Source organism: Natator depressus, chromosome 4 (assembly GCF_965152275.1).
Source record: "Natator depressus isolate rNatDep1 chromosome 4, rNatDep2.hap1, whole genome shotgun sequence".
Lineage (NCBI taxonomy): Eukaryota > Metazoa > Chordata > Testudines > Cheloniidae > Natator > Natator depressus.
In genome coordinates this window covers 67,206,557-67,220,214 of record NC_134237.1, presented here as the reverse complement: position 1 = coordinate 67,220,214, position 13,658 = coordinate 67,206,557, and the positions used below count along the sequence as shown (strand labels likewise).

The 13,658-nt window shown below is 36.8% G+C and overlaps 1 protein-coding gene across 1 annotated transcript in view; it reads right to left on the bottom strand.

The window, feature by feature from the left end:
• Window positions 1-13,658, bottom strand: part of TLL1 (tolloid like 1) — a 196,048-nt gene that overhangs the window by 25,306 nt on the left and 157,084 nt on the right. Inside the window, exons 15-16 of the mRNA XM_074951107.1 lie at window positions 11,647-11,807; window positions 8,576-8,756 (exon numbers count right to left, since the gene is read on the bottom strand). Coding sequence (XP_074807208.1) covers window positions 8,576-8,756; window positions 11,647-11,807 — 342 coding nt within the window. The remainder of the gene's footprint in view (window positions 1-8,575; window positions 8,757-11,646; window positions 11,808-13,658) is intronic.

Below are 13,658 nucleotides of genomic sequence, written 5' to 3'. Positions count from 1 at the left end.
AGATAAGCCCAGTGACACTAGCATGGAAATAATTAATTGCACACTTAAAGAAGGATGCAGTTGTTGAACAAACCTGACAGATGTTGAATAAATCAGTATGGATTTTTCCATCAGATCTGTAGCTCAGTTTCAAAATTAGTCTGTATTAGTTACAGAAACAAATATTTTGCTTAGTAAAAACAAAATCATTTGTTGTGCTGACAGATTGAAATCAGTCTCCCAATTTTGAATGGATGCTTTCTTCCTTTTTGTTTGTTTCAATACTCAGCATAGGGAAAGATCCATTCTCAACAAAATGTTAGATTTTAACAATTTAGAGGACATGTGGTCGTACCTCTGAGACCCCCAGAGGCCACCAGTCTGTGAATAATACGTACTCGGCCTGAGGGGGAAACCTGTATCAAGTCCTTGCATGATTCAAAAACAAAAATTTTCTCTTTGCAGGCAGTTTTCTTGTCTGTGGAAAAAAATGTACCAGGATAGTGCCAGAGGTGAGTGTGTGCTCCAACATGAATCTGCTCAAGGGTAGAAACATTTAAGTTTTTCTTTTTAACTGCTCACTGAATCATAACCCACCAAAAAAAAAAAGACCCCTGTAATATTCATTCTTATCATGCATCAGACACAGTGACTGTTTTAAATGAGCATGCAAAACATCATATTTATTTAAAACCACAAAAATAACTCTAGAGCACATGATAAATGGAAGCAGTTTAACAACAGGTTGCTACCAGTGATTAATCATTCTATTGTTTAAGAGCCTTATTTAAAGAAATGATTATAGCAGCTCCCATGACCATCACCTTTCCTACACAGAAAATCAAACATTGTTTTTTTCTGAAGCAAGGCCATGTTGAATGATTCAGTAGCCTATTTTTCCTTGTGTGCCCACAGCAGCTCGCAATAGGTTGCCCAATTATTCACATGAAGGGCACGAAACTTGTAATAGGAAGTTTTATGCTTAAAAACTTAATATTTAATTTAAAAAAAAATTCCAAAAAATATCAGTTACCTGTAGCTCCAAGATGGTTTTAAATTATCCCTTCCCCCTCTAGACATTACATCTCTACAACATCTGTTCTGCTACTTATAGAAAATCGCCTTGAAACATCCCTCAAGTCACAGCACATGAATACACTCACACACAAGCATTCCTCGCTAAATTTGTGCGCCCTGGAACACGAGGAAAATTTGGATGCTGATTGGCTAGTGAAGAGATAAGAATTTATTATTAGAAAAAATGGATGTATGAATGGAATTCAGTGGTTGACTCAGTCTCTCTGATCCCCTAAAATGTATACTTTTCTATGACCATGTTAAACTTGGTGCATAAACCTTTGTTTTCAGAACTCTCCACTCACATTTTGTTATGCATCTACAAACACTTATTAACCATGGCAATCATGCAAGATTATCCTTTTATCTTGTGTTTCTGAGATTCCCAGACTCCAAAGCCAGATGGGACCATTGTAATCATATAGTTTGATCTCCTACATAACACAGGACAAAGAACTTCCCCAAATAATTCCTAGAGAATATCTTTTAGAAAAACATCCAATCTTGATTTAAAAATTGTCAGTGATGGAGATTCCACTAAGATCCTTGGTAAATTGTTTAAATGGTTAATTATTCTCACTATTAAAAATTTTCTCACTATTTCCAGTCTGAATTTGGGTAGCTTCAACTTCCAGCCATTGGATCATTCTATACCCTTCTGGGCTAGATTGAAGAGCCAATTATTAAATATTTGTTCCCCATTTAGATACTTACAAACAGTAATCAAGTCACCCTTACTTAACATTCTCTTTTTTGTTACGCAAATAGATTGAGCTCTTTGATTCTGTCACTGTAAGGTATGTTTTCTAATCCTTTAATCATTCATGTAGCTCTTCTCTGAACCCTCTCCAATTTATCAGCATTCTTCTTGCATTGTGGGCACCAGAAATGGATACACTATTCCAGCAGCAGTCACAACCGTGCCAAATATAGGGGTAAAATAAACTCTCTGCCCCTACTAGAGTTCCTGTTTATGCATCCTAGGATTGCATTACCTCTTTTGGCCACAGCGTGACACTGGAAGTTCATGTTCAGCTGATTATCTACCATGACCTCCAAATCTTTTTCCGAGTCACTGCTTCCCAGGATAGAGTCCCCCATCCTGTAAGTATGGCCTACATTCTTTGTTCCTAGATGTCTACACTTACATTTAGCCATAATCAAAGTCTTGTTTGCTTGAGACCAATTTACCAAGCAATCTGGATTGCTCTGAATCAGTGACCTGTCCTCTTATTTATTTACCACGTCCCCAATTTTTATGTCACCTGCAAACTTTATCAGTGATGGTTTTATATTTTCTTCCAAGTCATTGATACAAATGTTAAATAGCATATGGCGAACAATCAATCACTGCGGGACCCACTGGAATGATAATTGCCCATTTACTATTATATTTTGTGACCTATCAGCCAGTTTTTAATCCATTTAATCTGTGCCATATTAATTTTATATTGTTTTAATTTTTAAAATCAAAATGTCACGTGGTACCAAGTTGAACACCTTAGAGAAATCTAAATATATTATTACCTTTATCGGCCAAACTGACAATCTCATAAAAAAAAGATATCAAGTCAGGTTGACAGGACTGATTTTCCATAAACCCATGTTGATTTGCATTAATTACATTACCTTCCCTTAATTCTTCATTAATTGAGTCCCAAATTAGCCACTCCATTATCTTACCCACAACTGATGTCAGGCTGGCATGCCTATAATTACCTGTCATCCCATTTACCCTTTTTTAAAACTGGCAGTTGAGACCTGACTGTAAGATGCTGAAAGGCTTGTACTGGCACAATTCACTATGTCTGGGTTTTTGGATCAGTATCGGCTTAGCAAGAATTGTTTGTGGGATGTGATTGTCATAATTTTGTCCACCAAATTTGACTACATGAGATGTCTTATATAGAAACAGTCAATTTGTTGCTTGGCAATTCATAGGAACATCCTACTGGATCAGACTAATAGGCCATGTAGTCCTGTATTCTGTCTCCACTACTGTCCAGGATCAGCCGCTAAAGAGGAAGGTACAACAAAACCCCATAGTAGTCAGTTGTGGGATAAGCTGCCCCCAAGGAAATTTTCCTACCAAAGTCCAATAGTTAGAAATGGGTTTATGCCTTAAATAATGAGTGTTTATATCCCTTCCAAAACTTTTTCAAAAATATATTTACTAGTCTAACTGGATAACTCCACATAAATGTCTAATTTTTTTTAATTCTGCTCAGCTTTCAGTTATCAGTTAATATGTCATGGCAATGAGTTCCATCATCTAATCATGCATTGTGCAAACAAGTTTTTTTTTTATTATTTGCTTTGAATTTGCCATCTTTCAAATTCATTGAATGTCCCCTTGTTCTTGCATTTTAAAAAGGGAATAGAAGCTCCGGATCTACTTTCCCCAAACAATTCATTATTTTGTGTACCTTCATCATGATCCTTCTCATTCATCTCCTCTCTAAGGTAACCTGTCCCAATCTTTTCAGTCCTAGAAGGTGTTGTGCAGTGTTGCTTTTCCACTTTGCTCATTCCTGGAGGGGAAGAACTCAAAGAAGGTGGCTGTGGATACTTACACATTTTCACCTAAGCATTCCATTAGATCCCATATATTTGTGAAGTGCTTGGTGAGAACAAACGGAATGGTGGTATCACTGGAATGCTTATGTTTGAAAAGAAGGCATAATGCTGTGTATCTGCCCATTATGTAGTATTGTTCAGCTAAGACTGTTGAAACCATTCCAGGCATGACTGAGGTGATGTTCCTGGGTAAGACTAAGTGTTCTGTGGAACTTATTGGCAGTATGTGCATGCCTGTTACTCTGACAGAATGATTAATACCTGTCAGACACATACAAAAGTGTGTGTGTGTGTGTGTGTGGAGGGTCACACTCAAATATTTCTGATGGAGCTCAGTGTTTCCAGCTTGTATGGAAAGTTTCCTCAGACATAAACCTACCCCAGTCATACTAGACTTTGTCAACTCTAAGGTAGACTACTGTAATGTGCTTCTAATTGGACTTCCTTCAAATTTGTTCCATTGACGGGAAATGTTACAGAATATAGTTGCTTGTTTGTTCCTTCAGTTAGCACCTGGGAGTCTCTTACACCCAACTTCTAGCGAAAGGACACAATTAAAGTTGTAATGTTAGACTATAAAAACCTTCATAATTTAGGTTGTCTCTTGCCCTGTACTCAACATTTACAATCCGTTGGGGTGGGGTCCACTCACAGAATTTAGGCTCAGCCAGTAATGAGCTAGAAGGTAGGCAAAATTTTCATGGCTGAGGACTCCTGGTTATAAGAACATAAGAACGGCCATACTGGGTCAGACCAAAGGTCCATCAAGCCCAGCATCCTGTCTTCTGACAGTGAGCAATGGCAGATGCCCCAAAGGGAATGAACAGACAGGTTATCATCAGCTGGTCCCTGTCACCCAATCCCAGCTTCTGGCAAACAGAGGCTAGGGACACCATTCTTGCCTATCCTGGCTAATAGCTATTGATGGACCTATCTTCCATGAATCTATCTAGCTCCCTTTTGAACCTTGTTATAGTATTGGCCTTCACCACACCCTCTGGCAAGGAGTTCCAGAGGTTAACAGTGCGTTCTGTGAAAAAATACTTTCTTGTGTTTGTTTTAAACCTGCTACCTATTAATTTTATTTGGTGGCCCCTTGTTCTTGTATTATGAGAAGGAGTAAATAACACTTCCTTATTTACTTTCTCTATACTACTCATGATTTTATAGACCTCTATCATATCTCCCCTTAGTTGCCTCTTTTCCAAGCTGAAAAGTCCTAGTCTTATTAATCTCTCCTCATATGGAAGCCGTTCCATACCCCTAATCATTTTTTTGCCCTTTTCTGAACTTTTTCCAATTCCAATATATCTTTTTTGAGATGGGGCGACCACATCTGCATGCAGTATTCAAGGTGTGGGTGTACCATGGATTTATATAGAGGCAATATGATATTTTCTGTCTGATTATCTATCCTTTTCTTGATGATTCCCAACATTCTGTTTGCTTTTTTGACTGCCGCTGCACAGTCTTTGGCTAGCTGTTCTTCGAATTCTTTTTTGGTCTTTCTAATTATATTTTTACACTTCATTTGCCAGAGTTTATGCTCTTTTCCATTTTCCTCATTAGGATTTATCTTCCACTTTTTAAAGGATGCCTTTTTGCCTCTCACTGCTTCTTTTACTTTGTTGTTGAACCACAGTGGCTGTTTTTTGGTTCTCTTACTATGTTTTTTAAATTGGGGTATACATTTAAGTAGAGCGTCTATATGGTGTCTTTAAAAAGTTTCCACGTAGCTTGCAGGGATTTTACTTTCGGTACTGTATCTTGGTTGTGGAATTCCCTCACAAAGGAGTCCCAAAATAATCCCTTGGATATCTGTAAGAATGTTATATAGGATGGTACCCTATTTCTTTTTTAAATGTCTTGGCTCTCGCCCCCGTTTTGTTAATCTACTATCTGCTGTATAATTAGAATGGTGAAGTTTTTAAGAGGTTATATTGATTCTATTATGATATTAGTGCAATGCTTAAAGGCTTTCCAATACAACTTTTAAACTGAAAAATAATAATAAATACATGCCTAAATTCTCTAATCTATACATTGTTTAATTGTAAACTTTGCTAAATATAGTCTTGTATTTTTCATAAGGCATAATTAAATGAGGAATTAATGAAGAACACAGGGTCAGGCTAAATGATTATCTAATGTCAACTTTCAGAAGTCAAAATATATGTGCTGAAGATTTCAATACATATACTGCCCTCAATGCCTGGATCAAGAGCACATGTTGTCTATAATGATGAATTTCTAAATCTTACTCCTTTTTTAAGCAGTAATGAAAGAAGAGGGTGACTAACTGCTAGTGCGCTGATAAAGAAAAAACCAAGCTTCTTTTATCTACTTTCAAACTCATTTGAGCATCTTGGATTCAAAAGTTTGACTTAGACTAAAAGATTAGGAGGTGGGTGTTCTGTGATAAAAGGAACAAAAGCAAGTCACATCGAAGAAAACAACTAAATGAAAAAGGATGGGGAAAATTGAACAGAATGGCAAACAGGGTGAAAAGTAAATACAGACAGACTGTGAAAAATGAGCAGGGAGCAGAATGGAAAAGAATTCCAATGAAAAATAAATGCATGCTATACAGAGAATATGGAATACCCATGTGGGCCATCCAGTTCTTTTGAAGGGTCAGAGAGAGAGAGAGAGAGAGAGAGAGAGAGAGAGAGAGAGAGAGTTTTCTATCCCCACTATGCAAAACAGGTTTCCCTTTAACTAGAAAAACATTTTGGTTCAGGTTCATCCCTAGTATAAATTCCCTGACTTTAGTGAATTTAATCCAGAGATAAATTTAGCCCTTTAAAAGAATTGTGAGTTTAAATTACCAGGAAAAAATGGTTTGTGAACTAAGTTAGTTTTCAAAACAGAGACCAAAGAAAAATAATAAATAAATAAATTGTCACAGAGGTTGACAAGCCCATCCTTTGAACCCCATGAACAACAACCCTGGTCTCTCCCCACCACACACAGTTGTTCTGAGTTCTTTTTAGTACAAACTATGACTACTAATAGGGTTAACATTCTTTAAACAATTCATCAACACTTAAAATGCAGAAAAAGAGATTGCTTGTTAAACCGACTCTATATTCAATATGTTCATCATCCATAACTTTTGGGCTACAGCTAATAAGCAGATTACAGTGAATACCAGGGCTATTTTTGCTATATAGCACCCCTATAAAGGTATCAAAATAATAGGGCTTAACTCAGAAATATGTATACTGTGTACTAATATGTATACTGTGATCTGAAAATGTAGGACTAGATCATGCTAGCCACTAGCCCTTATTTACAGGATAATACACACTGCCTTTAATGGGTAACCCTTCAGCATGTAAATAAGGACCATTCACTCAAGGGTTCGCAGGATGGGACCCATACGTTTCATGTGCATAGATATTTAGGTACAAATACATAGTTAACCTTTAAAGCTTTATGACAATAATCTAAAATGGCATTTTACAAGGAAAAGTAACCCCTTCTGTGACCTTAAAAATGTCATTTACATAAACCAGAAACTGATCTCAATGTCTCTGCCTGCAGAAATGTGATTATCAGCAAATACAATATGTTTAAAGGTTTCAGGAGGTAAAACACGTGTTAATATCTTTGTCTGATATATGGGAAATATAATTTACTTTGCTCTTTCCTCACTGCTAGAATAAACCATCTGAGAAGCCATAAAAGAAAACATCAGACTTCCTTTTGAGGCTGCTAAACTTTAAACTTCTTGTCTACGTACATTACAGCTTCTGACAGATATTTTTCCCACTTTGTAAAAGATCTAAGCAACATCACTTACATAATATGCTGGACCATGCTGTTTAACTTTGCTACAAAATGTATCATGCATGCGTCAGTTACTGAAACTATCCAGAGCAGAAACTGCATTTACTTAGGCTTTTACAATATAACGTTTAGCCAAAAGCACAATAATAAAGTAAGCTAGTAAAACATTTGTTACATACTAAACTTAAGTATATTTCTAGCTCTCAAGAACTTTAAATTCTTATCAGAAAATGAGAGGGTAAAATTCAACTCCTAGATATAGTAACTGATATTTTTAATTATACAAGAGTGCACAAGAAGAATTCTAGTACTATTAACAGAATGTTTCCTGCCACATGGAAACATGGTTATAACAGAGTCCTAAGTGGGTGATTACTAGGGCTGTGATCCTCAAAACATTCGCGTACATGCTTTACTCATATGAACAGTCCCATTAAAGTCAACTATGCACATCCTCAGTTGGTGTAAAATGTCATAGCTCCATAGAATTCAATGGAACTATGACAATTTATTCCAATTCTGATTTGCCACATGGAAGCTACCCATGTACTTAAAGATAAGCATGTTCCTAGATGTATGCAGAATCAGGGCCTGTTCTTCCACAAACCTTTAAAACATTCAAAATCAGGCAAGAAAGATTCTACAGTATTTAACAAATACCTAGCAAGAGACAAGTCATAAATAATGCAATTTAATAAGAAAAAGAGGTAGCGAAAGCAAAACACAAATGTACTTATATTTTGTAACATATTATTTACATCACATTATGACAGGGATTGTAAACAAACAAAGAAAGAAACTGGAGTAACAGACGTCTGTAACGGTAAATTTTGGGCACACTATGAGGTTTCTCTTCTCTTTTACCTACCAGCCTGTGTATATCTGTAGAATATGGGTCTGGATTGTTAGGGAAAAACCCCCTCCTATTTCACAGATTTCCCACAATATACATATATTTCAATTCAAGATAACTATTGTTATATTTTATTAACTTATTAAATTGAACCGAAAATTAAAACTGTAATCAAAAGGAGATAGGCCTTTCACATTCATCACCTGTGCATGAAGAACACAACCTGTGAAAAAGATTCACTGCATCTAGATATTCTATACTCAGAAGTATCCATAGTACAGGAGTGATTTTTAATACCTGAAAAGAAGTGAGCCTTGAAGCCTTTCTTTGAGACTGTGTTGTCAGATCTGAACTCAATTCTCATATTGTTGTATTGTGATGTGATAACTTCAGGCACTTCTGTACCACAAAATTTACCATGCAGTTTAGAGTCAGAAGAAAGGCCACTACGAAGCTCCACGTAATCATATTTGCAAACCTAGGAAAGCGAAAGATTTTTGTATTAGCCAAAAATAGATCGAAATTCCATATAAATGCCTCTACACTTAAAATGTAGTATCTTCTGTTGATTTATGTTACAAAGTTAATATTTTATTGTCTTTTCAATATTTAATATTTTTGCATCTTTTCTGATACTCCTTTATAAATGTTTGTTGATTTTGTTTTAATATAATTTTAAACACTACAACATATTTAAGTTCTTAAATTATATGTTTTAAGACAAAGTTCATGCATGAATATGTAGTATCTACATTTTCTACATTTTAAAGTGTTTAATAGCTCAGCCATTTAAATTAAAAACGAAAAACTCTGAAGACATGAGACAATGTTCACTTTGAAGAATAACGCCATCTCTGAATCATAAACATTTATGGGTTATGTATGTTTGTGGGTTTGGTTTTAACACCCTATAACCTAAAATATATTACCTTGAATACAGAAATTCTGCAAGCCAAGTCTTTCCCATTCTAAATTTAAGACCACATTATTTTCTTATGAAAGTATAAATCTGCATTGTTAATAGTGTCACTTCCTTCTCAACAGTGGCACTGATATAAATTAGAGGACTAATTTGTGTCATTTTCATTAGGAGATTTTAAAAAATCACCCCTTATGCAAGGCCTACAACCCAGGATAATACTTTCAATGCATAATCCCATGTTTATATAAAACCTTCCACCCCCAAAACTTCTAAGCTTCTTAGGCTCAACTATCAATCATTTAATCAAAAATTTTCCAGTTGTATGCAATTAATAGTTTAAGAGAAAACAGTGGCCGGGGGATTCATACAAGGCTTAGATTGTGCATGAAATGAAAGCATGAGTTTTATAAATCACAATCTTTATTTTTTTAAACTACACAAAAATATTATTTTGGCTTTTGTTGCTATCTTTTTATGGACTATAAAAATGATTTCCAATGTTTTGCCATAATGGAGGGAAAGGTTTAAAGTGCTTATAACTACTGGAATCACTTTCACATGTTATCGCTGTGGAATGCAGCTAATACATAATAACTCCACTTAAATAATATTAAGAGTCTTGCTTAATGTAACAGGCACAAGGAAATACTGAGTTACAACTGGACGTCTACTTTAACTCACCTGTGTTAAATTCTCATCTTGATACCTGGGATTTTCACATGCTAAGCCTATCAGCATGACTTAAGGTGAATTTTAATGCTTTTGTGGGTTTAAATTAGACATGTAATATTATTTGAATGTAGGCTTAGTGATATAATTTCCATTATATGGCAGTATATAAAACATTAATAGAAGTACAAGTATATTAAAATTGTATTGATTAGCAAAGATGTATACAAATATATCCAGCTAATTTAAAATTATTTATTCAGCAAAAACAATTTCATGGTTAACTAAGTCTCAAAATAAATAAGTATTTAAATCATTTCTAACATGTGGACTTTTAGTTCCCATTTTATGTCTGTATTTTTAGACACTACATAAAATGTATTAGTGGCCTGATATACTATAAGAGTTTCTTCTGGATAACAAAAGTATTGAAATTCACAACTTCTGTTAGTACTATCTATCTAACATCTATTTTTAGCAACACAAGAGAGGAGAATGGTCCTATGATCAAAACACAGGGCTGAGAGTTAGGAGATCGACAATTTTTCCCCACAATCTGCCAGTCATATATCCTGTGTGACCTTGGACAACTGACTCAGTTTCCTCATCTGAAAAATGGAGACAAAAATTAGAGCTGGCTAGAAAACAAAGAAGTTTTTGAGGAAAAAAAGTTTCCTTCATTTATTTTTCTTCTAATAATGACATTGCTTTATTTCATAGAGATTTGTGAGGTTTTAGTTATTAATGTGGGGGGGACATGACAAAAGTCTTCAAGTAAGTAGAAGGTTGTTATAAAATGGAGGAAGATAATTTTTTCTCCTTATCCACAGAGGACCAGATGAGAAATAATGGGCTTAAATTGCAGCAAGGGAGGCTTAGGTTGGACATTAGGAAACACTTCCTGTCAGGGTAGTTAAGCACTTGAACAAATTACATAGAGAGACTGTGGAATCTCCATCATCAGAGGGTTTTAAGAACAGATTAGACAAATGCCATGTTCTATGGGTATTATCAAGACCATTTAGAGATGATCTAGCCAATAGCTAGTCCTACCTCAGTGCAGACTAGATGACCTATTGAGGTCCCTTCCAGTCCTACATTTCAATGATTCTATGTCTGTAGACTAGACTATCTAAGACTGACATGCTGTATAATTAACTATCTGAAGCCAAGGAACTTAAAAAATAAAAACAAAAAATCATAGAGTTCATTCCACAATCCAAATAGGAAGTTTATTTTGATATTCAGACTACATGCTTTTTCTTTACTTATTTCATTCCATTGCTCCTTATTATACTTCCTGTTCCACTCCAAAAGTTACTTTCCTTTCTTAGGATTCTCACCTTGAAATGGTTATAGATGGCTATAATGCTCCATTACTCCTCATTTAACCAAGTTATATATACTCAATACTTTTATTCTCTACACATAATTCAGTTCCTCCAGATTTTTGTCTTGTCTTGAATTCTCTCCAATTAATGGCTCATCCATTTGTTTCGTTTTAGTTTGTTTACAAAAAACCCAGCTGAAGTTCAGCAAAGGCATTTCTTTTAATACATATACATTATGATATTCATATCTTTAAAAGAGAGCAAGCCATGCTATGTATGTTTTGAAAGACTCTAGAAACAGTCCCAAACTCAAAGTCAATGAAAACAAGAAGTTCCATGGAAATTGCCAGTATTTGAAGCAGTGGTGTTGTATGAGACAATTGCTATTTTTGAACAATCCTGCAACGGTTGACTAGTTTGTATAATTTTCAGTTCATGTTACTTACTTCATTCCCTTCTAATTCAAAAAACTCAAACTTCATTGAAATTCTGTATTGAGTGGGAGCAACCACCTGCCACACACAGTTTTTGTTTGGAGGATATTCTTTGGGCCATCCTGGTGTGGTTATAGTCCCATTTAGCTTTGTCAGAAGTCCCCCACAAGCCGCTGTAATGTAAAATGAAAAGGAAGAGCCTCACTGATTTGCAGACTCCCCTGAAACCACATTTTGTTATTAACAGAAACATATTAAGTAAGAGATTCAGCCCTCTCAGACATTATTTGTATTACAGTAGCACCCAGAGATACCAATCACGATCAGGGCTCCATTGTACTATGATACGAACACAAAGAAAGAATAGTCCTTGACTTCAACATCTTACAATCTAATTTAAGACATTTGAGTGCACTGAAACACTACACAACACTTTATCACATTCACCCTTTTTTCTCTCACCCAGTTCCATATACCATAGAATCATAGAATCATAGAATATCAGGGTTGGAAGGGACCTCAGGAGGTCATCTAGTCCAACCCCCTGCTCAAAGCAGGACCAATCCCCAATTAAATCATCCCAGCCAGGGCTTTGTCAAGCCTGACCTTAAAAACTTCTAAGGAAGGAGATTCTACCACCTCCCTAGGTAACGCATTCCAGTGTTTCACCACCCCCCTAGTGAAAAAGTTTTTCCTAATATCCAACCTAAACCTCCCCACTGCCACTTGAGACCATTACTCCTTGTCCTGTCCTCTTCTACCACTGAGAATAGTCTAGAACCATCCTTTCTGGAACCACCTCTCAGGTAGTTGAAAGCAGCTATCAAATCCCCCCTCATTCTTCTCTTCTGCAGACTAAACAATCCCAGTTCCCTCAGCCTCTCCTCATAAGTCATGTGTTCTAGACCCCTAATCATTTTTGTTGCCCTTCGCTGGACTCTCTCCAATTTATCCACATTCTTCTTGTAGTGTGGGGCCCAAAACTGGACACAGTTCTCCAGATGAGGCCTCACCAATGTCGAATAAAGGGGAACGATCACGTCCCTCGATCTGCTCGCTATGCCCCTACTTATACATCCCAAAATGCCATTGGCCTTCTTGGCAACAAGGGCACACTGCTGACTCATATCCAGCTTCTCGTCCACTGTCACCCCTAGGTCCTTTTCTGCAGAACTGCTGCCTAGCCATTCGGTCCCTAGTCTGTAGCTGTGCATTGGGTTCTTCCGTCCTAAGTGCAGGACCCTGCACTTATCCTTATTGAACCTCATTAGATTTCAGTGTACCCCCACAATCCTCCCAGCTCCTGTCTCTTCATCTGTATTTCCCAGACTCCATGGGATGCATCACTCTCTGCTTCCCTCACCCCTTCTCCTGAACACACTTTGTCCCTGATGCAGAATCTGAAAGGGTGAAAGATTTCAGCTGTCCTTTCAGCATAGGTTATATAAATGTGCCTTCTCCTTACCAAAGGGTCTCTTCCCCCAAGGAAATTAATGATCTAAATGATGGGATGGATTGCACCCTCAGGATGTTCGCAGATGACACTAAGCTGGGGGGAGAGGTAGATACACTGGAGGGTAGGGATAGGGTCCAGAGTGACCTAGACAAATTGGAGGATTGGGCCAAAAGAAATCTGATGAGGTTCAACAAGGACAAGTGCAGAGTCCTGCACTTTGGATGGAAGAATCCCAAGCACTGCTACAGGCTGGGGACCAACTGGCTAAGTCTTTTCTGCAGAAAAGGACCTGGGAATTACAGTGGATGAGAAGCTAAATATGAGTCAACAGTGTACCCTTGTTGCCAAGAAGGCTAACGGCATACTGGGATGTGTTAAAGTAGGAGTATTGCCAACAGATGGAGGGAAGTGATTATTCCCCTCTATTCAGCAACAGTATGGCCACATCTGGAGTATTGCATCGAGTTTTGGGCCCCTTGCTATAGAAAGAATGTGGACAAATTGGAGAGAGTCCAGCAGAGGGCAACAACGATTTGGGGGATGGGGCAACAACGATTAGGGGGATTTA